The sequence below is a fragment of the Paramisgurnus dabryanus genome, chromosome 20 (genome assembly GCF_030506205.2).
Source record: "Paramisgurnus dabryanus chromosome 20, PD_genome_1.1, whole genome shotgun sequence".
Lineage (NCBI taxonomy): Eukaryota > Metazoa > Chordata > Actinopteri > Cypriniformes > Cobitidae > Paramisgurnus > Paramisgurnus dabryanus.
In genome coordinates, this window is record NC_133356.1 from 2,061,952 (window position 1) to 2,089,871 (window position 27,920).

The following is a 27,920-nucleotide window of genomic DNA, read 5'->3' on the forward strand; positions in this document are numbered from 1 at the left end:
TGAAGGCACGTGACTGTGTCATATGGTTTAATGTAACGCGAGAGCATTTCGAGAGTAGTTGGCTGGCTCAAGAGTGATGACCACACAGCTCTTCGTAACTGGTTGCCTCACTGATGACAACAATCACGTGCATTTAAAGTTTAATCCAACCTTCAGTTCCACTAATATACATTATAAATTAATGTTTATATAACAGGAAAAAAACACGTTAATATGCATACATATGTTATATAGTGTTGTGTAATAAAATAAAAATGAAAATAACAAACTCTATTGGTATTTTAATAATGTAGGCTTGTTTCCCGTTATTATCGGGCATACAGTATAAGCAGCAATTAAAATATTCGATATAAAATGTTTCTGGTTGCAACTTTTTATTAAAAGTTTTTTTTTTTAAATCAAATTCACCATCTAATTCACTTCATTCACAATAATAAAAAGGAAACACGGCATACACGTCACTACGGCAAGCAGCAGGTGTCTGGCTTGACAGCTCTGTTTTCAGCTCCTCCCTCGAATGCAAGCGGCAAACCTCGCCGATCGGTCTGCGCAGCGCCGGAAGATCTCGAACACAGCTTAAGCTTCTGTGCATTTTACAAGTGCTTTGATAGGCTTACCTGGGTTTAATTGACAGGGCAAAAATATCTCTAAATGCAAGCAACAAATGTCCCTTAGCTGGAAAAAAATATGTAAAAAATATCTTGATATGTAAGAAATGTGACATTGTGTCTTGATTTATTTTATTCATTTCTTCTTATTATTTGTATTTATTCCCATGTAATTTATGTATCTATTATTTGCATTAACAAAAAAAAACTATAATTCACAATGAGGAGCCTAAATAAAGCTCAATGTAGTTGTCATACAGATGTGAAAACAACAAAAACAATTTATTTTTTATTGATGTGAACAGTGATGCTTCATCCTGGGTTCGATCCTAAGGCACCAGCCTGTAAACCACTAGTTGTCACTGTGATGGCAGTTTCGGATTGATGTTTCAAAGCTTCAAAACAATACGGCACAATTGATTCATCACAGTGGTTCACGAAGCCTCGCTCTGCCCACCACTACTTTTTAAGCAGAACATAAACAAATGCATGGCATGGCATGTGCAAACTCACCAAATTACAAGTAGATTACAAACAACATAAAAACTACACGAGGGCTATATAAAGGGACGGTGGACCAATGAGAGCATAACACATCAGACAAGATAACCAATAGAAACATAACACATAAGGGCAAATGGAAACAAGAGACAAACACAGAAAACAAAAAACTTCAAAATAAAAGACGTGAACAATAAACAGAAACACACAGAATCCTTACATAAGCAACATTTTGTGAAAATATAATCATGATATCTTTAAGATTGACTGAGTAAGATCATGTCAAAGATTGAACGTTGATGCTTTTAATCTCATAATTAATTTATGGGACTTTAGTCTGGATTTTACATCCATTTTTGTCACTGTGTAACTCCAAAGGTATAATGGATTATTTCAGTCTGCACTTGAATGATTTACCACTGTTTGTTCTCTTTCAATTTGACCAGTGTGAACCCATAATAACCCACAAACCAACAGCGGCCCCACTGGTCACCGGATACTTCCACCGAATGCTTTCCCTGCCAGCCCAGCAGCCCACAGATCGATGCCACTGCCCTTCTCTAAAAGTAAAGTAAAACCTGTAAAGCGTTTTTTAAATGAGTGACTTATTACTCAATTGTGCGTTCTGAGCTAATGCTGCATGCAAAATGAATGGTCAATTAAAGCACATTTATGCCAGGCCGTATACCTGGACAGCAGCCAGAAGCAGAAATAAAAGCTTATTAGCGGCGATTTACCACAAATAAGGGGGTGTTTGGGCACGGATTTGCACTTCATCAGCGGGTGATGTTCAGCTAATCTTTTGTGAAGTACAAAGAGACAGAGGTCAGGCTCGGACCTCTCTTTGAATTTTGATCACAACTTTCAGGAGCTGATGCGAGAGGTTGTTTCATCATATTAACGTTGAATAATTCCAGTTGTGTTCTGCTTTAATTTAAAAGGGGAATCGAGGACTTCTAGGTATGGCAGGACATTTTGGACAAAAAGGAGATACGGTAAATAATGTTTTTAACAACACCATAGATCGATTTTTTTAAACATCACAGTATTGCTTAGTTCTTCGTCAGTTGTACTTAAAGGATTAGTTCACCCCAAAATGACCATGTTATCATATATCACTTACCCCTGTGTTGTTCTAAACCACCAAGTCCTTCAGTTGTCTTCAGAACACATTTTTAGATATTTCTGATGAAAACCGGGAAGCTTGTGTCTGTCCCATAGACTGCAGTTTCATTTACACAATCAAGCCAGAAAAGAATGAAAGACAATGCCGAAAAGGTCCATCAGTAGTGCAATAATAATATTATGAAGCAGAGGTGTATACTACTTAAAGGCACACCGCAGAACTTTTTGGCCACTAGGGGGCGCTATACATGCATTTTTCATATCTAGCGCCCCTAGAGGCCACAAGCACCACAGCACTGTCGCAAAGGAAAACACGACAACTCCGCGGTGTGCCTTCCAGCATGTCATATAAATATAATTTCATGGATTTTATTTTTTTCAAACGCCAAAAGATCGCACACCTCCCATTTATAAGCCAGTTGTAACAGTGGTCGCTTGGTTAAAGTTTATATAAAAAAATTGCCTTAAAGAGGAATTGAACCCGGGTTGCACATATCGTAGGTACGTGACACTACCACAACACCATAAAAAATTAGTGTTTGGGCGCCAGACAGGACTTATATATGCAAGCAATATAACATTACTTACTTGTCCAAAAGCATGACGGCCAAGTCAGCATCGATCAGAAACCCCTCCTCCTTCTTTAGTTCATGTCAGCGAGCAAACGCTGTCCCAATATTCTCATAATATCCTCATCCTTCTTTTTATTCTGTCACTCTCACGTTTTCTCTTTCTTGTCTCCTCCGACAAAACCTTAGGTTTCTTTTCTAAGTTGCTGCTTCGGCAATGACAAAAACATCAGGAATATAAATACTAATAATAAATCTCACGTCTGAATTTGAGTAAGTGGAGGAAGTGACGTATGCGTAAAACAGATTTTTGTAGTTCTTTTTGTGCTTGGGTTAGTACCCGAAACCCAGAGTTTAAAAGTATGAGTAAAAGCGATACAGACTCCGTCAGGCTATGGTAGACACGTCATTCAACCCATTTTAAGTCGATGTACCATCACAAGAGTCTTAAAAATATATTATGAAGTTTGAAAACTACAAAGTGTCAATTCAAGTATTTTTACTTTCTACATAAAAGTAATTTTTTAAGTACTTGTATTTTATAAGTATTTTTCTTTGGAAAACGTACATTCCAAAGCATATTATCATAATTTTTACTCCATAGTTTTTGGTTTATATTTAATATTTAAGTACATTAAACATCTATTTTTTTTACTTTTACTTAAGGAAATAGTACGTACTTTTACTCAAGAAAGTTGATGCTTGGAAAATTTACTTAAAATACTTAAGTAGTATACACCTCTATTATGAAGCGATGAGAATGCTTTTGTGCGCAAAGAAAAACAAAACGAATGATTTTATTAAAAAATGTTCTCCTCATTGGTCGTTCAGTTCGCGTTCATGAGCAGACTACGGTGCACGCTGCTGACGTCACCTGCTGACGTAGTTGAAGGGGTTAATGATTTATGATAAAATTATAATTTTGAGGGTGAACTACCCCTTTAAATTATTATTTTTTTACATGACTAAAGTAAATGCATGTGTGCAAAGACTTGCAAGTCTCTTCTTCCCGTTATTTTTATTTTTGAAAGTCTACTTGGAGTGATTCTTCTATTAGCGGAAAGTTCTCCCCGCTACAACATTTACAGTAGGCTTAATTTTATTAGATACGATGCCGCAGAGGTTATAATGCTATTATCTTAACAAATTAAGAAGCGATTTGAGGGATTTTCTCAGTGAAGTATGTTAGCAGTAAAAAGCTTTATGTCTTTCCTAGTGGCACACAGAGACTGAAGCTAAAGCAAGAATGATAGGAATCCCTATGAATGAACAGCTGAGGTTATGTTTGTTAAGGACAAATGGTCCTTCAGGTCATTAGCTTAATTGGTTTGTTGTGTTTTGGAATAGAGACGTTTCTTGACAGCACCACGTGTTGGTGTGGGATTTTCTAAATACCTTTTTGGAAACAGTTCAGCCATTAAATCACATTCCTATAGGACAAACCTGTGAGGAAATTTCGCATTCGACAAAAAAGTGACATTGAGTTAGTGTAAATACTGTTTGCCAAAGCAGTCTCTCATTGGTAAATCTTATTTCTTACTTAAATTGCTATAGGTGTTAACAGATGAATAATGTTGCATTGCTGTTGTGATGGATGTGTAGCTTCTGCTATAGTTTGTTTACTTTGCTCAATAATTGAAATGTCTGAAAATGAATGTTCAATGTCTATCTTTTTCGCATAACCCTATAGGACATGGATCATATACAAAAACATGACATTTGTGATACAATCCATGATGTTTTAACACAGCAACGAATGTAATATGTTTTAATAGAGGCTTAGGCCAGGTAAGAGGTGATAAAGGTGAATTGAATTGTTATTGTTTTCCCGGTGCATTCTGGTGTGACACAATCATCGTTTCAGCTTCTGGAATTTCCATTATTGTTGCACTGAGACAGGCAGATAAGCGGCTAATTCGGCATCTCCTGGCATTCCGGTTTATTGTGTTTTTGTGAGATCACTGGTGCATGCTTGGATTCCCAAGTTGTCAGCACTGCAATTCTCCATAGCTCCTGTGGTATAACGGCACAATCCCAGGAGATATTCTAGGATCAGTTTCAATGCTAAGCGGAGACTCAGATCACCATTTGTGGGAGTTTGAGGTCAATGGGTCATCATGGTACATTTCCTTCTCTATTGTCCTATTTTAAAATGCGTTTTTGTCTTCTGACTCTTCTTTCGTCACCGTATGTTGCTCATTAATCAGCATTATATGTCAGAATAGACAGGGCACACTTGGTTTGATGCTCACATGTGACTCTGTCTGTGAAAGTCTCATAATCTAATGATGAGATTTGGAGCATCAACGTCTTTTATATGTTCTTAATCAGTCAATATTAAAGATAGCAAGATTATACTTCACAGAATGTTCTTTACATTACGTAGGATGAGTTTATGTAGAAAACACCTACATCACAAAAATGCACTTAAGTTAGGTTTGCACAGGTACGGTCACATATAAGTGCTTGATATTTGTTATAGGACTTTTCTGAATGTTAAGTGCGGTTGACAACTATCAAAATTATTTTGTGAACGTTTGTTGAAATGATTTGCTGGTATCTCCTTTACTCAAGAAGCCAGGTGCAGATCCTACTGACTTCAATAACTTCAGACCTTTTTCTAACCTACCATTTCTGTCAAAAATTTTAGATAATTAACTTCATACCATGCACAACATGGAGACAGCGCTTGTCAGGATCTCTAATGACCTCCTGGTAGCCTGTTACTCAGGGCTTTTTTATTTATTACATAATTCTTTTAGATTTAACATCGGCATACGACACTATATCGCATGACATCCTTTTACGTCGACTACAGTCAATTGAAATCAATGATATTCCTCTGGCTTGTTTTACTTCTTATCTGGCTGAGTGTACCCAGACTGTTCAGCTAGGTAAATTTAAATCTAGTCCCTCTCGAATTGCTACTGGTGTTCCGCAGGGCTCAGTTTTGGGTCCTTCCCTTTTATTATTCATAGAAAGACCGGAAAAAATAACTTAAGCAATTAGTTTAGGAATGTTACGATATGTTAACATTTTAAACAATACTAAAACATATATACATAAAACATATAACAAGTAAAATAAAATAAAATTAACAAGTAAATAAAAAAGTTTTGAGTAGACTATATCAAAAAGTAGCCCTCCAGATTGTTTTATCCATTATGGTTGCCCTTTACGTCGAAGCCAAAAATGTAAGATTTATTGCTTGCTACTATTGTTAGTCATTTTCAGATGTTATCAGCTTGTTAATTTGTGAACTAGCACCATTTCTGGGTCTAAGCCTCCTCTCATTTCTCAAGTGAGACTACGATCTCAACATGTGTTTATGAGTGCTGTTTATTCATATGACTGATTTAAGCTAAACTTACATAAACTTTTACTTTTCTCCCTTCTGGCCGTTGGTACAGACAGCTACCCTATAAAAACACCCTAAGAAATAGTTTTTTACTTGTAGCTTATAAGAGCACTGATTTTATTGAATGTGATTTTTTTTAATTGTGTATATTGTGTGTTGAATGTGATTACTACAGTCTGTGAAAACAAATTTCCTCTAACAAGGACGATAAAGAATGAATCTGAAGTTTATGCCAGGCACTGTCAGAAATAAAGGTACAACAGTCTTTACTGGGACAATACAATTTAGCTACAGATGTGTCTTTGAAGTACCAACATGTACTTTCGGGGGACTAATATGCACCCTTTAGGTACCAAGGTGTATTTTCTGAAAGGGTTTCACCCCATAGACAGCTTTTGTACCTTTACTTCTGAGAGTGTGGAAGAATGCAACCACATTTTTTTCTATGGGTTAATGTTTTTCTGGCACCGAAAATATATTATGTAAAAATGAAGCACATGCATTTTGTGGCTGGCGATTATTTTCAATGTCTCCCGTTGAGTCTGTTCTGTTATTACCTTCACAAAGAGAATACCACAAGCAAGCCGGGTTTCCAGGCTTTGTGCTGGTGATGCAATTTGTCAATGACACACAATGTATTTTTGGAGAAAAGAAATGCAAAGTTATGGTGGCAGGGAAGACGGGAAAGAGCTTGCATATGTATAAGCTGACAGGCCTGATTTACTGCAGCACTGTGAATGGAAACAGGGAGAAATAAAATCTCATATTTATAGACTGCAGGCTAAACTTGTTTACCTACTAAATCCTCCATATTTGAATTGTACAGTTGAATTGCCCGATAGCATTGTCACTATATTGAATTGCTATGCTGTAGTGCATGTTGTGTACGGTTGCTGTGCACTGTATGGCCGGCGGTTTGCTCTTTATTGGGCTGGCGATTACGTTTTAACCACCTTGAGTTCACTTAGGGATTGTAAAGATTTTACCGTGTAGTTTAAGTGTTCATTTGCATTACACAACTATGCTGTTAGATGTGTGTATGGAGAATAGAGTATATGCACACAACAATACCAAAGCCCTTAATGATCAAAAGCAATACTAGACCCTCTAAGACCCAAACCTGGACCACAACCAGAACCACAGCTATCCATTTAGCAATCCATTTAGATTTCAAACAGGACATGTTTAAGCATTGTCAGGTCTACTTTTATTTAAGCTATAGTTCACCCAAAAACCCCAGTGTTTTTCTTTGTTTTTCAGAACCATTAAAAAAGTTTTAGGTTTTCTGGTTACTATGGGAGTGAATGGTGACCGCCTTTTCAAGCTTCAAAGGACCCAAAATTGCTAAACAAATAACTTCACTTGACTCATGCCATATGTTTTAAGTAAGTGTCCTGAAGGCATACAAAAGGGTTTTGTGGAAAATATAAACTAGGGCTGCTTGATTATTGGCCAAATCATAATCAGGATTAGTTAACATGATTACTCAGTGACTTTGAAACATGCATTTATTTAATCTTTTTATTAATAAATAAGTGAGGCAATAGACTACACGTGTCAAAGCAGTGGCGCCTTTAAAGTGACTTACAAACACATCCATCCAGTGCACGCAATGTAGATATTAATTGAAGGTTACACTTTATTTTGATAGTCCACTTTAGACATTCTACTAACTATAAACAACTTTGCAACTACATGTCAACTAACTTTCAATAATTTGCAACTAAACATCAACTAACTGTCATTAGAGTATTAGTAGACTCTAATGGTTGGGGTTAGGGAAGAGGTTTGGGTTAGTGGAATAAGTTGACATGCACCTGCAAAGATACTTATAGTCAGTTGAAAGTCTGTTGAGATATCATCACAATAAAGTGTTAGTAGATATTAAGCAGACAATCTACTAATTCTCTAAAGATTGGTAGTTGATAAGTAGTTGCAAAGTTACTTATAATTAGTAAAATGTCTAAAGTGGACTATCGAAATAAAGTGTTACCTAATTGAACAATACTTGTTTTACCTCGATTAACTTTTTGTTACGGATTGAATCAAAAGTTGAAAATCAAAAAACAGTAAATTGCACAGCCCATTATAATCAAATACACTTGAATAAATTTGATAGAAATATATAGGGCCCTATTTTAATGGTCTAGGCAAAGTGTCTAATTCCACTTTTGCCATAATGGGAGGAAAAATGGTTTGTGCGCCAAGTGCACAGTCTAAAAGGATTGTTCCTATTCTCGTAATTAGTAATTGGTGTGCTTTGGGCGTGATATGCAGTAAACCAAGGATCGATCCATTGATATTAAATTTTTTTTTTCATTTGTATTGAAACTGTTATTTTTAAATAAATAAAAAAAACTTTAAAAGCAGTTTTCTTTTAGTTATGGAAGTAAAAATAGCAGGCTTTTAACTGCTGCAAATGTATGGATATCCAACATAATCGCTCATAAAATAATTTGCAAATATGCAAGAAAATGTTTTTACTCTAAAAATGCTTTATTTGTAACAAACAGGAGATAAAGATTTTACAAACATGTGGAAAGCTAAAACGTTTAAGCTCTCGGACAGCACTGTGGGTGCTTCAAAAAGCCTTACTTATTAATGATGGTTTTCATCTCATCACATCCACAGGTCATCATATACAGTAAATCTGTGGGGTAGCATTTAAAAAAAAAACAGCAGCTCTTTACGCCTTCTAACGTCTCATAATCAATTCTTATTTAAGTCCAAGAGACTCAATAATAATCTTTTACATTTTAATCCTTTGATTTTTTTTATATTTTAAAACGTTGTCATGTGCTGTTGTCATGAAGGGAAAAATTCGCCATATAGACCAGAAACACTTTTTGTATCAGATTGTAAACATCATATTTTTTGCTATAAATTTGGGCATTTTAAAATGTGGGGTCTATAGATCCTTTTACAGCCCACGTGATCAAATTGCCTGTAAGTGTATTTCGGCAACAGAAGTGGTGTTACTCCCCAGTGGTTCTAACGTGTTAGCAACTCAGAAAGTTTATTAAAATGGTTTCCCAGCATCAAAATGTCTGGTTGTTGCATTTGGTTGCACTAATATAATATACTAATATACGTATATATGTATATGGCAACTTTATTTTTGGCCATCTGCTGCTAACGTCTTCTATCCACTCCACTATAGTACACAGATCTGGTAGTTGTGTTGAAAAAGTTAATAAAGTCAACTTTTTAAAATAACTTTCTCTGTCTGTGTTACTTCACCGCTGATTCTTGCCATTCTTCCGTTGCCAAACTGCGCGCACATACGTTGCCATGTCATAATTGTGTACAAACAGTAAAAGGGTCAGAAAACCCCAGATAACACTTTATAGAATAAAGACAGACATTGGGTACCGGTAAGTAAATAACATGACATAAATAATGAAATTTTTTGTTCTTATTCCTTTCTTTCGTTTTATCATCTTGTGCCATAAAAAACATATTTTTCAACCATTGCACCCCTTTTAATTGCTTTGATGGTAGAAAAATCCTTTAATACTTTACAAACATTTTAGGGGTCAAGCCTTAATGCCTTATTTTTGTTTTAAATCTAATTAATTTGACTAAATTAGGGCTTCAAACTGACAGCCCGAGTATAAACCTGCTAAATTTACTGCATCTGCAATAGCCTTGAATCTGCAATTACAAAACATAGACACGCTGGTGAAATGTTTAATAGATGCATTAGCAATGTGAATTATATGAGTTTAAAGCACAAAGAGGATGTCATACTCTCTGACGGTGAACACGGTCACCTCTTAACCCAGATAGAGGGCAGAACATTAAACTGGGACAATTTAGGCAAGATAGCGTATACGGACGTTGCTGTGTTTTGAGCTATTAAGCTTACGTCACGTCACCCAGAGGTTAATTATAGTGACCTGGACGACAACACTAGGTTTTTTGAAAGGCTTAGCATGAGTCTCTCAATAGGCAATTTTTCAGTGCTGGGTAAAATCCCTGTCTCAATCTCCCTTCATGGATTGAATGCAGCTGAATTAAGCGCATGAGGAATTCTGTTCGGCGTGGACCGGCATTTCTGGATCTTTAATACTGGTCAATGCGCACACGTTCAGAATGCAATTACCTGAGCTGGTTTCGTTGTTATGGAGTGTGGTACTTTCAAACCACACTGTCTGCCTAAGAGCTCTCTCTTTTTCGCTCTGTGTGTAATCCAATATTGAGCTAGAAACCAAGCAACATAAGTGATTTTAGGCAGCAAGCCTGAATCTAGGGGCCACCTGCACACCCAAATTATTTCTGAGTGCTCGTTTTAATGGGTCTGCAATTCGTTAACACACACCCAATATTGTTAATGTTGTAATTTTTTCATATTATGTATTGTTGATATGTTGAAAGTGATTGTGTTATGTGTCATGCCTGTAATGTGGAATTTACGCATCTACTGTGAAAACTTTCCTCTCAAGGACAATTAAAGGATCTTGTCAGGGTGAAGCAAGGCGGATGAACCCTAGCCCATGATGGGGCAAACCACATAAAACAAGACATATAGACTAAACTTAACAATAAACCGGATTGGACTAGACTAGACTAGACTAGACTAGACTAGACTGGACTGGACTGGACTGGACTGGACTGGACTGGACACTAAGTAAACATAAACCTCACAGGCAAGGAATAAAGCAAAATGAACATAGACAGAACCATGAGCATAAGGACTATAAATAGGGAGAACTAATGAGGGGAACAGGTGAAAATAATAACAGGTAAGGGAGCGGGTAAAAAGTGACGAGACACAGGAAATACGTGGTTTAGTATACACAATACAGACCACGCATTCCCCACACAAAACATTTTACTGTCAGAACCCTGCCATATTGGACTAAATATGTAGAGTTTTGTTGCAAAAAGTTTTTAACATTTTTGTCAAAACATGTTTATTATTATGCTATCATGTTATTATTTTGTTTTATGGTGCTACTTAGCTGTATTTTTTAAGTTATGAAGGTTTAAATAAAAAAAAAAACAACTGCAGTTGAATTGATATTAATTAGAATGCACAACCAAAAAAAGAAATTTCTGAAAAATAAAAAAAAAGGTTATCTTGTTTTGCAACAACATTCTTTATATTAAAACAAGACAAGGATCCTGACAGGTCTATTTAATCTATCTATCTAAATGTTATGCTTTGAAAATCAAGGAAGTATTTCAATTTTTGTAAAATTGATTTTTGAGGTTTAACTGATAGACTCAGATAGGCCAGATTTACAGTACTAACAGCTTGCGCCAGCACAAACCATCATTTTGTCGTTATATACCAACTTTCAGGATTTACTAAAGACACGCAGTGGATATTTAGTGCTGATAAGGTGTGGTGTATTTATTTTTGCGACTGACCTTTTTGTATATGAATTTCTAGGAATTTTCCTTTCAGATGCAAAAATTATAAGAGGAGATTATTTAAATGATTTACGCAACTCAATTTACTATAATGTTTGCTTGTGTGATATTACTGGTATTTGCGCCACTATTTAACACAGATTAAAAGCATGTCTTTAACCAGTTTGCGCTGACAATTGCTGCAATTGTTGCTGATAGGAGGAGGCATTACAGAGATTGAGAGTGTGTGGTACAAGGCAGAGATTTTTTTAACACGTAACAGTTTATTTGAAATGCCAGAGGAACATATTATTCAAAAATTTCATAATAAAATAAAATACTTTTTTTGTCCTCCTATTCTCCGACTGTCTTATGGCTTTGCTATCTGGGATTTCACCACCTGACTTTTCACCTGCTCCGTGGTGCTGAACTCAAGTGCTTTAGGCGTTAATAGATCACTCGCACCTGATGAGCATCAGCTCTGCTTATTTGCAACACTGAACTAATTTGCGCTGCTCTTAAAATTGTGTTCTTCATTATGGAAATCAGCTGTTGCGCCTGTGTTACTTAAGTTGCGCCTTTTTAGTAAATAAGCCGCAGATATTACCACTCTCATCTGCGCTTTTTTGGAATTGCGCTTTTGCGGTCATTTGCACCGTTTAGTAAATCTGGCCCTCTATAGGTTAATAACTAAATATACGTTTTTATGATCTATTCATATCTTCTGTGTTCTATAACTCTTGTTTATACCACGGGGCTGTTGAATGCTTTATTCTGGTTGAGAAATGTTCCATGGGTGTTGATTATTTTTCAATAACCGCACACCTAACCTTTAAAATGTCTTAAAAATAGGCACCAGAGCAATGTTTTTGATAACCGTGGTATGAGCAGAATAATTGACTCCGGTCCTATGAATTATTTAAAAATAAAGCACACCCGCGGTGTAACGACACTCAGCTTTGCATCGTGCCACATAACCACCTTGTGTGTGCATTATTTTCTTATAATTTAACGGCCCGTCGTAAATTATTCCTTACTTATACCACGGGGCTCTAAAATTCAATCCTTCTGATTGGTTAATGAATATTCTACCAGTGGCGGCTCGTGACTCCTCTTCTAAAGGGTGCAAATTTAAAATATGTGTTCGAAGTGTCATGTGTGTCGTGTTCTCAAAATATGTGTTTGTTGCATCATGTGAACCATGTGCATCACGTGTTTTGTCAAAATAAGTGCCTGCTGCACACGCGTCAAAACCGCTTATGATAAAAGAGATGCTCACGTTCACAAAATACATGTAAGACACTCACTTAACAGTAAACTCTGATTACACATGAGATTAAGCGAGTATCTGGCAGACGTGAGTGTCTCTTTTATCATAAACCCTTTAGACGCGTCTGCAGCAGGCACTTATTTTGACAAGACACGTGATGCATATAGGATCTCTCGATGCACAGAACACATATTTTGAAATTACGAACCACACACATGACGGGCTACGTACATGTTGTGACGAACTTCGCATCGAGCCCCCTCGAAGAAAGAAGTTGCCAGCTGCCACTGTATTCTCTACACGTGTGCATTATTTCTCAGTAAACGCACACCTACAGTATGAAGTGGTTCCAGGTCTGTCGACCCCATTACAGGTCCATATTACTACGCCAAGTTGAACTAAAATAGCAGAATAATTTAAAGGTGCAGTGTGTAATTTTTAGAAGGATCTCTTGACAGAAATGCAATATAATATACAAAACTATATTATCAAAGGTGTACTTAAGACCTTTCATAATGAACCGTTATGTGTTTATTACCTTAGAATGAGATGTTTTTATCTACATACACAGAGGGTCCCCTTACATGGAAGTCGCCATTTTGGGCCGCCATGTTTCTACAGAAGCCCTTAACGGACAATTTTTTTACTAAGTTGTCTCCGATGATGACCTGTTTGTCCTGTGGTGGCTACAGTAGCTTCTCTATGCGTTTCAAAAGCCAGAGGTGAGCAGTGAACTGAGCCGTTGGTTGCAATTCACAACCTCCCCACTAGATGCCCCTAAAATTTACACACTGCACCTTTAATTTCAATAAATAAAGCATAAACATGTGAATTCATGTTAGCTAATGCATTTACTAATGTTAACAAATACAACATTATTGTAAAGTGCTACTAATATTTTTAAGATTTACAATGGCAAAATAAGAGTCTCTCAGGATATCTCAACTGCACAGGTACCAAATAATAGCAGTAGTTTTACTTTGCCCTCGACTCTTATGTGCACAGGCACATCAAACAGGGTTTCAGTGGGTCTTGATCTTGTAACCTCCCAATAATGGAGTAATTTTACACACTTCTGCAGCTGCTGGACGGCGTGTTACAGAAAGCCCAGAACAGCTGTAATGTTGCTTAATGTGTCAATATGGGATTGTGCACCAACATGGCCATCTGCTGCCTCTTCTCCAGTGCAATGCTGGAAAAGATAAACTGTCTGCTGCACCAGAAGTGAAGTTATGGCATTTTGAATGTTATCGCTCGGGTGAGAGGATGCCAATGAAGACTTGTCAACAGTTTTTTTGCTGTAAGATGCCGCGCTAGCAGATTGGTATTTTCTCAGCGTGCTAGAGAAATCATTAGTGGACATTACAGTAAGTATGTTCTAGATGCAGTAATCTGTCTATACTGAATGCATCAGAGCTGCAATGTGTTCACAAGGGCAGTAAGCAAGTTTTATTGATGAGTTTAGCAATAGAGGAATAATATTTGTCCAACTTGCATTAATATTTAGGCATTAAGGAGATGGTTTTGGTTTTAACGGTACCTATTGACTTCCATAGTAGGAAAAAACTATTCTATTGAAGTGAATGGGTACCGTCAACTGTATGCTTACCATCATTTATAAAAATATATTTTTTTGTTTAACAGAATTAAGAAACTCGTAGATGTTTAGAAAAACATCAAGGAGAATAAATGATGGGATTTTCGGGGTGAACTATCCCTTTAATAGGTTTTAACTTATTGTAATAGCATTGATAGTATTGTAAAGATGGGTCATTTGGCAGTGTGGTGTGCTGTAAACTTAAACCCACATTCAACTTTTATTCAAATTAATATTTTTTGTTTTGCAGTAGTTTCTTTTCACTGGAGATTTTAAAAAGTCAGTTGAGAAAATCAGCCCATTAATACCAATTAGGTTGTATAGATATAATTGCCTATGACTGGAGCACACATCACAAAAATATAATTTAATGAGTATACATATTTTTGTCTTATTTTAAATAGTAAAACTTTCTAAAACTCCATGATGCAAGATTGCATTAAGACTCACGGGAATGTCTCTTAATTTATGTGAATAAATAAAGGCATATATTTGTTTTAAACCTCATGAAACTTTTAGATTTATGCATTTTTCCTTTTGGGTAAGAAAAAAATATTTGATTCATGATATGAGCTCTGAATCTATTTATACTAGCGTATATAGTTTTGTTAAAAGATGCCAAAGAATTCATTGTAATAATTTGTTAAATTATTCTCTGATATCTACACAGAAGATTTGTGGTTTTATTAAGTGCAAAAATGATCCAGAGTCAGTTTTACATGTCCATTTACAACCCTAGGATTTACCTTTAGTATGAAATGGTCTATTATTACCTTATTTGAAAGGGTCATGAATAATAATGTTGAGCTCTGCTCTGATTGGCTGTTTCTCCTTCAGTAGCTCTGTGTGTGTGTAAACAGATCTTATGTTTGAGTCTGTATCAGATTTTGAGGAATAATCAATTGTTTGGAGATTGTTAATAAACGTTTCTGATTGATACGTTTTTTTTTTTTTCAGTATGGACCTACAAAACGTAACTGTAACGTCAATAGTAGAACTTCAGACTAAACATTAGCATAAAGCATTAACTAGCATAAAGCAGTAATGCAGCAGTCGCAATTTTGTTTTTAGCATCTTAACAACATTGTGATTAATTTAATGTGTAATTTAATGTTGGGGTGTAACGTCACAGTCGGTGTTATTTTGAGATTGGTCTGTTTTCCAGTGGTCTTTTGCATGCACAAGGTTTACACAAGAAGACGGAAACAATTGTGTTTGATGCTCACAATATGTCATTACCATGTACACAACTCTTATTATTCATTTATGCAAAGATAAATAGTGTTTTTTTATTCTATGGCACCTTTTAGCAATTTAGAGCTTGTTAGAGATATTTAGATACTTTAGTGGAAGTCATATCATATCAGGACATGTAAGAACTGTCATACAAATAGTATATTTTCTCCTAATATGTATTGCCTTAATTTAGTTAGTGGATAAAGTGTATAGTGAGTGAATGAGTGATGCCAGTGATTTTGAACACATTTCCTTAAATGCTTTAAATGTTGCTCATGTACAATTAACAAGAACATCTTGGTTCTGAAGACTACATCAATACTGTATCAACCACAGTAGATATACAGATAAAGATTAGATGTTTCAAACAAACAGATCCAATTACATCTCTTGACAGTACGAGCGGTCCTTCACATTGATTTGGAAACCAAATCAGAAAATGTGTGCAGCGTGAACCACAGACGCTCAATAACTATCATCTTAATGGCATACTGTACCATGTAACGTTTGGGTTTTTTATCAACCAGTGGAGCTCCACCATCCACATATAATCTACTAGACAGGTTTATTTTATCCTGGGTTGCTTTGAGAGTCTTGAAATCTGATTATAGCGTTTGGATTCCTTCCATCGGTTAGGTGGGATTATGCTGCCGGACCACATGCATGGTGTAAAACCTTTGGTTTTTACTGTAGCTCCAAAAGCTTTGTACCGAAGTAAGCTGTTCACTTCTGTACTCTTAAACTGAGACCTGCTAGGTGGAAGAAAAGGCTTTGATTGAATGGAAATCTCTTTAGGTGACCAGAACACCTTCTGTAGCTATTAGAAAATTATAAACTATTTTTTATATCAGTGTGGTGCCTGTAGCTCAGCTGGTAGAGGGTTGCATTAGCACCAAAAAGGTCATGGGTTCGAATCTTAAGAAACACACATAATACAAAAATGTAAAGTCGTGAGTGTCTGCCAAAAAAGGTAGACAGCATCTTGGAAATGAATATGAATGTTTGTTAATATTTGATTTGTCTGCACTAAGCCATTAATTGTTTGTGTTGTCGGTGGTTCTTAAAAGCAAACAGTTTTTTCTCTTAAGTTTTTCTTATTGCGGTGTTATCTAAATATACAACTGCTCATTCAAACATTGCATAGACAGTGTAGCTAGGAAACCAGTGGTACTCTGTGTCCGGATTTTATGTTGGCAATCAGCTGGATACATATTCATGTCTATGTAAATCACTGTAGGCAGAGGAGCACTTTAATGTGATGTGATTAAGAATGTCCAGTTCATAATCATCTAACTGTGATCAGGCCAATGAACACACAACTAGAGAGAGAGAGAGAGAGAGAGAGAGAGAGAGAGAGAGAGAGAGAGAGAGAGAGAATTTCACCCCTGGAGATATACTCCGTGTACTGCGGAGAGTGAACTGTAATTATTACCGGGTTTAAAACCACTAAAGCAGCCTATTGTTTACTAATGAGATCCAATTTATAACCGTTTCGGTAAACACTTCTTCACAGGGTAGCTTACTGTAAAGAACTGAGGTTATGAGTCATTCAGGATTGAATGTCTTTTAATTTCCAATTCAGTGCCTAAATTGGAATTGAATTTGGGTAGGAAGCTGCCTGCTGGAACAGATAGAGGTTTCTGGGAATAATTTTCATAATCATAAATTGGAAATAAGCATATGATTTATAGCAGAAACAATTCTTCTGTTGTGGGACTGTATTGAATGTATTTGAAGAACACCGCATTGCAGTCTTAAATTCAGATTCAGCATTGTGTGTTGTGGTTAATTCAATTTATATTTGAACGCATTAAGGATCATGCACAAGCACAAACTATCATTTTGGAGATAAGCAACGACTGTCGGGAATTACTGAAGACACATAGTGGATAATTAACGAATTAAAGATGTGGTCTAGTTATTATTGCATATGCAGTTCTAGGAGTTTCCTTTTCAGACCCACAATTTATAAGGGGAGATTTGTAAATTATTCATGCAATGCGATTTATTAATGTTTGTGTATGTGATATTACTGGTATTTGCACCATTATTTAAAAAAGCGTGTTTTTTGCGCTTGAAATTGTAGTTGATAGGAGAATGCTTGGCAGAAATCAGAGAGTGTGTGGTAGGCAGATTATTTTTTTATTAGGTAACAGTTTTTTGAAATGCCAGAGAAACATATGTTTCAAAAATATTGTTTGCCAAGCCATGTTATTTTTATTTGCTGGAGGAAGTAAAATAGGAATCACTAGGAGAAGTCCCACAATAGCAGGTGTTTCAAGTATTCTTGTAAACCTTCATTTTTGCCCTCCAGTTCTTTTCAGTGTACATTGGCTTTGTTAGCTGGGAAGTCTGTGGTGCTGAACTCAAGCGCATCAGGTGTTAGTAGATCACCTGCACCTCATCAGCTCTGCTTATTTGCGACCCTGAACTAATTTGCCAGCCTTTTAAGCCAGGGATGCACAGCATGATTTTTGCACTCCTATGAGATCATTACCTTATCACACTGTGCGACTTGGATCGTTTAAACTTGGATACGACAAGCATGTGGACTGTATGATGATGACATCTACTGAACCGGAGGCTTCGACGGCTGTGTCACACGTCACCAACATACGCTAGTGGTAAACAAATACCAGTACGTAGGTCGTAGCAGCTAACACACTCTGCGTTGATTATATTAAATTTCTGACACTGTCAGAAAACTATTGTAGGCTATCTTTGGACGCAAGACTGGGAAAACGTCCATCTTTAAACTTCTCTCACTGTATGGCATAGGACCACAGATGAATAGCCACGATCACAGAAATCCCCACGATTGTTTCACGATAATAATCTTTCGTTTGGGACAGCCAAAAATCATCCAGTGTATTCTGGGCTTTAGTAGATTGCGTTGGTCATTATGGAAATCAGCTGTTGCGTCTGTGCATTTATTATTTAATTTGCGCCTTTTTAGTAAATTACCTGCAGATATTAAACTCATAAACGCTTTTGGAATTGCGCTCTCGCGCCAATTTGCCCCGTTTAGTAAATCTGGCCCTAAGTTTTTTTTAACTTTGCCATTACTCAAACATTAAGAATTACATGGCATGAAATTGAAATTTTGGTAAGACTTTATAATAAGGTTGTATTTGTTAACATTAATCAATGCAGTGTTTCTCAAACTTTTCAGCATCCCTTCACTCCCCCCAAAGAAAATTCATGACATAAAAATGAAAATCTGAAATGTATCATTTGAATTTAACAAAATATATTAAATGATACAATATAGTTCAGTTAGTAGCCTTATTTATCTGAGGTTTAATTACAAAAATGTATGATAAATTAATGTAGTTTATAAAATGCCACCAAATTGAGCCCCCCCCCCCCCCCAGTTTGACAGGTTTCTCACGGGTCATGATATTTCTTGGAATATCATGGAATTTTAACAAGTCTATTCCAGACACTGAAAGTCAGGGAATTTTATAAATAGATTTAATAGTCATGACCAGAATTTTATGAATAGTCATGAAATATCAGGGATTTTGTTTGTTGCTTTAAATCTTAGTTCAAAATATAATCTGCTTATTGACATAAGGAATGTAATTTCAGGGTCCAAGCCTCGCTGATTTCAATCTAAACAGCCATTTATATGCATTGTTTGTTCATTTGACACTTTTAAGCACATTTTTCATAAACTTATAGTGTACACAACATTATCAGACTTATGGCATCTCAGACATAGGTCATGAAAATTCAGCATTTAGTCGGTGAAAGTCAGGGAAATGTCAGGGAATTTGACATTTGGCTTAGAGTGGGAAACCTGGTTTTGAGTTCATGAATGCATTAGCTAGCATGAACTTACAATGAACAGTACTTCCACAGCATTTATTCATCTTATTTCAAGATATTCATTTAAAGCATTTAAAAATATAGTTTCAAAATAGTAAACTTGGCAGGGAACTACTGTAATCTGAACAATTGTATTCTGTCATTGGCATTATGCAAAGTTGTGTAGTCTTTGTTATGCAGTGTTGAGGAAACAGAAACCAAATAGTTTGTAGTGGATCTCTAATGAATCAAAAGTAAGTAAGGGCTGTCGTGTAAGCGTTGTAAAATCTAATGCTCGGCAAGGTGTGCATACTTCAATCATTCGCACCACTGTTAGACATTAGTGTCTCCTGAGGTCCAGCGTTCAGCTGTCTGTCTCTCACCTATTAACACATGAAGCACATTTGACCTTCAGAGATACTTGAACATTTGTTTCACTGCTGAGCGCCAGAAGAACTGTTGACACACAGTAAGATTTCATCCAAGTAATGGAAGTAGCATTGCTTTAATCATTTAGTCTTTTAATAATTAGATGTAAAAAAAACTTTACACATTACAATTGTTTAACCAAAACTCAAGGCAAATCGTGATATTGTCATGAAATATTTGATTGATTTATTCATGTTCATGGACACCGTTTTCTGCTTTTTTTGTGTCAATGGCCCTATTTTAACGATCTGAAATGCAAGTGCGAAGTGCAAAGCACAAATTGCTATTTTCCCGGCGTGAGAAATAACTCTTGCGCCAGGCGCAAATCAATAAGGGGTTGGTCTGAAGTAGGTTCATTATTCATAGGTGTGGTTTGGGCGTAACGTCAAATAAACCAATCAGAACGTCATCCAACATTCCCTTTAAACGCAAGGGCGCAAGTTCCATGGCGGGTTGCTATTATTATGACGGATTTACCAGGCGCACGCCAGGAGCGGTTCACAGCCGAGGAGACCGACGTTCTTGTTAGAGCAGTCAAAGACAGAGAAGTTGTTTTGTATGGGGATAGGAGAAACCCACCCAAATCAGCGTAGGTTAAACAGGCGTGAGAGGAAATAGCCACAACTGTCTCATCAGCTGGCATCTCCAGGACTTTGCGCCGCAAGCGCTACAATGATGTCAGGAGACGGGGAAATCCCAAGCTTGCCAGCATAAATCGGCCATGCCGTGTAACGGGAGGTGGATCTGCCTCTACAAAGGACCTGATGCCAGCAGAGGACATCGCTGCATCCACCCTCACCGCTGAAAGTGTTGAAGGGTTTGGGGGCTTTGAATTCGGCACCCAAGAAACCCCAAAGTACACTTACAAATCAAGTTCACATACATTAAGGTTTCTTATGAAAACATTTTAATTATTATTTGCATGATAATTTTTTAACGCAGCCACACAATAAATAAAAACTATCAGCATAATGCTCACCACTATGATTCCCCTTATCTCATTTGTTAATATTTTTTATTGTAAAAATTTTTGATTTGCAAAAATAACTGTTGCATCTGTGTAGATTAGATAAGCAAAGTGTGTGCGAGTTGTGCACGCTATACATTATGGTCAAGCATGCGCCCTTAAAATAGCATAATGAACAACGCGCCACTGACTTTAGACTAGTTTTTTTTGGTCAGTGGCGCAATTGTTTTTTGAAACTGCTAAATAGCATCAGGGATGGTTTGCACCGGAACACGCCTCCTTTTTTTGCGCTGAACTGCCCAGGGAGCGCAAGTTCATTCCCTAGTCTGTGGAGGGAAAAACCCGTTGTGCGCCGGTGCAAAATATGAATGATACACTGATGTCACTGACAAAGTCAATTGCGCTGGGTCGCTTGGGGTTCGGGTTATAACAACTTTGTTACATATCAGACATCCTAACCACCAATCCCATGTGAAAATTAAGAATTAAGAGGATTTGAAGTGAAAGTATTTGATGAACGTATATTATGTGCTGAAAACATTCAGTTAGTATTCATTATCTCATTTTTGACAGAGGTGGCATGTAGCGGCTTTTGCATTTGAGATCTTCAAGTCTTTGTCACCTTTATATAGTCTAACCTTTATCCATGTTGAAGTTTCTTTATGGGCTTATAAAGTCCAACAAGGATCATTTTAAGAACATTTATTTTTAAGAGTTTCATATTTAATAAGCAGTAATAAAAAAACAACATGTGCAGTGAAGTAAATAGCAATGTCTCCTGTTCTTTTTTTTTAATTCTCCTTGATGTCTTGGGAGAAATTATTGAGAAATAGAAGTGATTATGTTAGAAAGTTTGCTTTTTACTTTAGATTTAAAGCATAGTTTTGTTTAGATTTGCAGCTTTGTCTTTGCTCATTAAACCAATGTATTGTCATAATGGATACACACACATACACACACCCATACACAAATGTTGTTGCATCATGCCAAGACTTCAGGCAGTGATGATTTTTTAATTATGCTCCATTAGAAAGAGACATTCAGTCTTTGTTTGTTTTATCATAGGAAGTTTGTTTCAAGGGCAAATTCTTGCGCCTTAGTGAAAATATGAGTATTTTCCGTTGATGTTGAAAGAAACTTCAGCAAGCTTGAACTGGATTAGTAAACATTCAATTATTTATATTGTTTGTCTTTTGAGGTTGGAACATTTTGGACATAATCATTGTTTATTTCAATATACCATGACATACCAGCTGATACCATCATTCTTCATTTCCATGAATGGCATAAGGTTTTGATTAGAAATGTTGTTTTTTTACACAAGGCAAAGATTCCTTTCTATACTAGAGAGAAGTGCAGTACAAATCATGTTATTTGCATAATACATGCATGTTTTTGGACAACTTTAAAGTAGCGTTTCTAAAGGACCAGACTAAAACTTCACATTGTCATCTGTTAGTTTGGAAACTGTCAGTGTTTTCTGGAGCCAGGGACATTGCCAAGGGTACAGTGGCCCCATCCTTGATTATATTGCAGCGGTGACAGACAGCTTTATGGCCCTCCTGACAGATTCGGCCATAGTTTTGTGGGGTGCGTTTGGAGCGTTCGGCCTCCCATATCATGCGAGTGGCAATCAAAGTGGCTGAGAAACGCCCTTTGCGGCTGTTTCTGATCAGACTTCAATATGAAAATAAACTCTTTTGCCAGACTGCAGTTACACTTGCTGAAATATTGGATGAAAGGAAGGGCATTTGAGTTCATTGTAAAGACTATTTGAGGTTCATGGTGGTGTTGTGAGGTCATGTTTTAGGGAAAATCATCAAACTTTGATGTTCTGGAAGGAATGTTACATGATTTTATACAAAAACATTTCATACATCACAGAATGAGCTGTTGGTCTGGTGTGGTCTGGTGTCTATGTGATGAAAGTTTATTGCTTACTTTAAGGGGCCCTTTCATGTTTTTCCACCCCAGACTTTGTGTGCTTTTTAGGTCATCACAAAAAAAATGTAAATTTATGGGAAATAATCATTTTTGCATGTAGTTTAACAATGAATGAAACAATGCATTCTTAACTAATATTGTAAGTGGCCATGCAGGCATTACAGAATAAAGTTTTAAGTTTTATTTCTAAAAGCTGACATGCAATTTTTTATATTTTATAGATTTTATATATATATTATTTTTCAAATTCAGTTCATTTGAGAAATTTGGATTTCCACAGTAAAATTTCACAATTCTTTGATTTTTCTTTGCTGATTGTTTTACACATACAGTAACATTAATGACTGTAGACCAGTTGCAATGTAAAAATGATGTTTTATTTATATATCATATATCATTTATTATTTGCCTTAGAGTGAATATTTCAGTCGTCTTCTCATTTACTTCATCTAATGTACATGGTTTACTGCTGAAGAAGTTTGTGACCTCTTTACAGTTTACCATGGCATGACAGCTTGTGTGAGTGATTTACACAGTTTGTTGAGCCGTGTTGGCGGAGGCAGGCATATTTTGTGTAATAGCTTTAGCATTACGTCAGTGTTTGCAATTGTTTAAGAATGTGAGCGTGCAATATCAGATACGGAGCACAAAAATTACTTTGACATTTCCTTGGGAAAAAATGAAATCCTTATAGTAATGAATGGCCATTTCATGAACGTGATTGACAGATGCATTGTAGATAGCAGCGGTCAAGTCTTGAGTTACTGTCTTTTTAAAAGAGCCCTACGTCAATGAATATGTCAGAACAGATCGCTCTCTTTAAAGCCAACAGCTTTTTGAAAACCAACTTCCTTTTCTTAATTTAATAGAGGCATTTTTGAAACTTTGCTCATTAAATGTGATTGCCCTCGATGTTAAATTCAGAAAGTTTCCGGGCTTTTCAAAGCTATAAAGTCCATGCAAATCACAGATTATTGCAGCAGTCTTGATTTCTACAGGGTGTGTTGATTACAGTATTGCAAAAGGCTACGGGTGTTTGTGCACTGATTTTGTTTTTGCATCTAGATATTTGTTTAGCATTCATAGCACTGAAAAATAGATAAGCAAAGATGCTCAATAGCCTTACATAGTTTGTGGTGATACCCAGTGCAGCTTTATAAATGCAAATTAAAGATAATGTAAAGAATCAAAGGTGGACACAAAAAATATCCCTCTCATTTAATAGATGTATATGGTGTTTGCATCTACAGAAACACCTGTATGTGGGTGTGTATGCCGCAGCCATTGCATGTGAAGTCAGCGGCCAAATGTAAGCAATTATGAAAATGGCTGATGTATTGCCAAAAACACAAATATTGCAGGCCAAAATAACAGACAAACAAGACTGAATGAGTGAATGTTGGTTTGGTAGTAGTTTTATCTACAATATTGGAAGGAGAGGAAGGGGCTAAAGAGAGACCTGGAGTTGCCAAGTGTTTTGTTGGACAGGAACGTGTCACCCCATACAGGCAGTTTACAGTGTGTACACACTAAAGCCTATTACTAATAAAAATAACCCTTGAAGTCTGTTTATCCGACTCTGAGCTTTGAATATTCGGGGTGTCACACACAAGCTTCACTGGTTACAAGGCAGACACAAAACAAGTAGTGAGTTCGTTGTTGAGACTCAGACATAGGGCTAGTTTTGTCAATTTGTACATTTATGTTTCTAACTGTAAATTTAATGTTGAAAGTTTATGCATACTTACTAGCTAAACATTTTGTTATTTTGGGTGCTCCTGGTGTTTAGAGGAAATGCCAAAGTTGAATATTGTGTAGGGGTGAGTGGGGCACAAACTAACGCGCAGAGGCGATTCTAGGGTCTATGGGGGCCCCAAGCAGAAAATTCCCTGTGTGCAATAAGTGTGCAAAACTTCTATACAATGTCCTTTGCTTAACCCACTATTCTACAGTGCAACAGTTATTGCGAAAGATACATATATACAAGTGTAATCTTCATCATACCTAACATTATTAACATGTTTGGATGCATAAATGGCATAACATGTTTGGAAATAATGACAGCAGAGAAATATTTTCTACATTATACAATGATAGCAATGATTATTAACTTATTTTTAAAAGAATATTTTAAGAAACCAGTCATTTTATGACTGCTATACTAAATAATCTCAGTAAAGTTACTGCTAACTGTTATGTAAGTTAGTGTCCTAGAGTTAAATATTAGTAAACTTAATATTAATTTCATATCTGAAAATACAGAACAGTATAACACACACATCTGTTGATTTTCTCAGCAACAATGCAATTCTATAGACTTGACAAGAGGTTTTCCAGAGATTTGTTTGATAATGTTTGAGACCTGACAGGGTGAGGATGTAGTTTGTCTTACCTCCTTTAATGAACTCATCATCTCTCATTTCTTCTTCCCTTTCCCTGCTTTGCACAAAACATTTCTGATGTCCATCTACAGAAGCCAATAATGATCGAGTCAAAATAGGATTTGCATTGTTATTTAGAAACTTCCTTTAGTCTCGTCATGTTTTCATAAGCTAACTCACTCGCGTGGCGTCTTTTGAATGCGGTTGTGTGCGAATGAACGCAAAGACGCGCGCGGACATGAATATGTGCGTGTACGCGTCATTGCGACTGGTTGGTAACTACATTGCATATAGATCCGTTTTTGCCGCGATTGTCTTTGTAAAGGATTGCACTAGTTAACTGCTGAAATTTAAACTTGAGATTTACACCGGGGCACACAAGATTTACACTTGGGCACGTGCCTGACTGGAGCTGGACCGGACACATTAAACCACATGTGGGTACGAGGCTGCTCACTTTAGGGCCTTTTTGCAGTTAAATTGTTTTTAAATCATTTGAGTGTTAGCATTTGTAAGCCTTTCAAACACGTGCAAATGATAAACTTTTCCTATTTAAATTTGCGTATTAATCTGGCAATCGCAAGCCAAACCGTGGGTCGTGATCCGTACGGATCAACTGCGACAGCACGACTGAATGATACAACGTCACCCATTCGCTACGTTCATTTTCGAAACTGGCAAGTTATCCACCTGGGTTGGATTTTGACTGGGCTAAGTCAATGTCAATCAACATTCCATCCAATCGGAATTTTGATATGCAGTCATGTTGAGTATCTATGTTCATCTACCGGGTGTAGCTGGCCATCCGAGAAACAAACTCGGGGGCCCTCTAGTGGCTCGGGGCTCCAAGCAGTTGCCTGCCTTGCCTGTTGACAAGGTGCGCCTCTGCTAACGCGGGGTTAATTGTAACACAGCTACTTTACATATTAATACAGGGCCAAGCAATATGTGTAATCCTACTGTCAGAAGATGATATCTTTGTGAAAAGTTTGTGTTTTGGTTAAGATATTGAACAAAGAGTAATTTGGAGACATGAAAGTACATTTCTTCATCTTATGTTTTTTTATTATTTCTTTATTATTTTTAATTATTTTTAACCCTCTGTTTGTTACAATATGCACCTATAGGGTAACGTTTGCACTCCTGTCACTTTCAGTGTAATTGTTTGATAGCAGTAGATCACACAAACAAACTTTAAGGGCTCTATCTTATACCCGGCGCAATGCGGCGCAATGCAGCGCAATGCGCGACGCAAGTGTCTTTTGCTAGTTTCCACCCTGCGCAATTATCATTTTCACGTTTAGCGCCACGTTGATTAAATAGCAAATGCATTTGAGCCCAATTTTGTGCCCATGGGCGATCTGGTCTGAAAACGAGGTGTGTTCAGGCGCATTCTTGGCGCGTTGCTATTTTGAGGCAACTAAAATAGACTACGCCATTGACCAACAAAAACCTGCTCTAAAGTCTAAAGTCAATGGCGCAATATGTTTTTGTTATTTAATGAGCGCATTAGTAATATGCGCCTATAAACGGGAGGACAACGCGGGTTTGCTTATCACATACATGAATGCGCAGCAGCACAAAAAGCTTTTAAATATGAAAGATTAAAGGATTGAATGTAAACGATTATTATTGAGTCTCTTGGACATAAATGAGTACCAATTATGAGACGTTAGAAGGCGCAAAGAGCTGCTTCACCTGTAGCCTGGTAAGTAAATTAATGCTTTGCTTTAAACAAATGCATCTGTTTTTAAATGTTTTTTTTTAAATGCTACCTCATGGATTTATCGTATATGATGACTCTGTGGATATGGTGAGATGAGAAACATCTTTAAGTAAACCTTAAAAAAAAAACTCCAAGTGCTGAAACGTGCGAGAGCCGTTTGTAAATTCTTTATCTCCTGTTTGTTACAAATAAAGTATTTTTAGAGTACAAACCTTTTCTTACATACTTGTAAATTATTTTTTGATGATATTGGATAGCCATACATTTAAAGCAATTAAAAGCCTGCTTTTTCACTTCCATGACTAAAAGAAAACGGGTTTTAAAGGTTTTAATAAAAAATAAAAATTTCAATACAAGTGAAAAACAACACAATTATTTAACATTAATCTTAAACTGGTGGCCTTCTTCCTCCGCTTAGTTTTTCAGTTTACAAAGTTCGTCATCTAAATAGGGATTAGACATAGCGCCAGCGCAACAGGCTTTTAAAGGGGATGAGAGCTGAGACTCTCATTGGTTTATTGCACGTTACGCCCAAAATACTCCCATTACTCATAAAAAAAGGACCAACCCTTTTCGACCATGCACTCGGTGCACAAACCATTTTTCCCGTCGTTAAATAGGCAAAAGTGGATTCGGACACGCCCATTTAGATGTTGCGCTGTGCGCTTTAGACAATGCGCTTAGATCGTTAAAATAGGGCCCTATGGGTTAATTTCTAACAGAGATGTGTGTGTTGATTGTGTAAAAAAATATTAATTTAACAAACAAAAAGCATTGGTTTGTGCCCCGCTCTCCCCTATTTGACAATTTGGGATGGTGCACCTTTAAACCGTTCTGCTTGCATTTTGCTTTTTTTAAATAATTTGACTTTCACAAGTCTTGTGTTTACCAATAAAAGGAATAAATCGCAGTTAATTTTTTTAGTTTCATTTAAATGGATAAGTCATTAATCAGGAATTGATTCTGTGTCTTTTTGCTCAAAAGTAAATCTTGTGATTTCAGGACTTTCAGACAAGATTTGTTAATGTTCCCGTTTCCCAA

The 27,920-nt window shown here is 36.6% G+C and overlaps 1 protein-coding gene across 1 annotated transcript in view; it reads left to right on the plus strand.

Moving 5' to 3' along the window:
- The window catches only part of LOC135786557 (uncharacterized), a 218,573-nt gene that overhangs the window by 24,431 nt on the left and 166,222 nt on the right, over positions 1-27,920 (plus strand). The window contains exon 8 of the mRNA XM_065296017.2: positions 1,556-1,675. Coding sequence (XP_065152089.1) covers positions 1,556-1,675 — 120 coding nt within the window. The remainder of the gene's footprint in view (positions 1-1,555; positions 1,676-27,920) is intronic.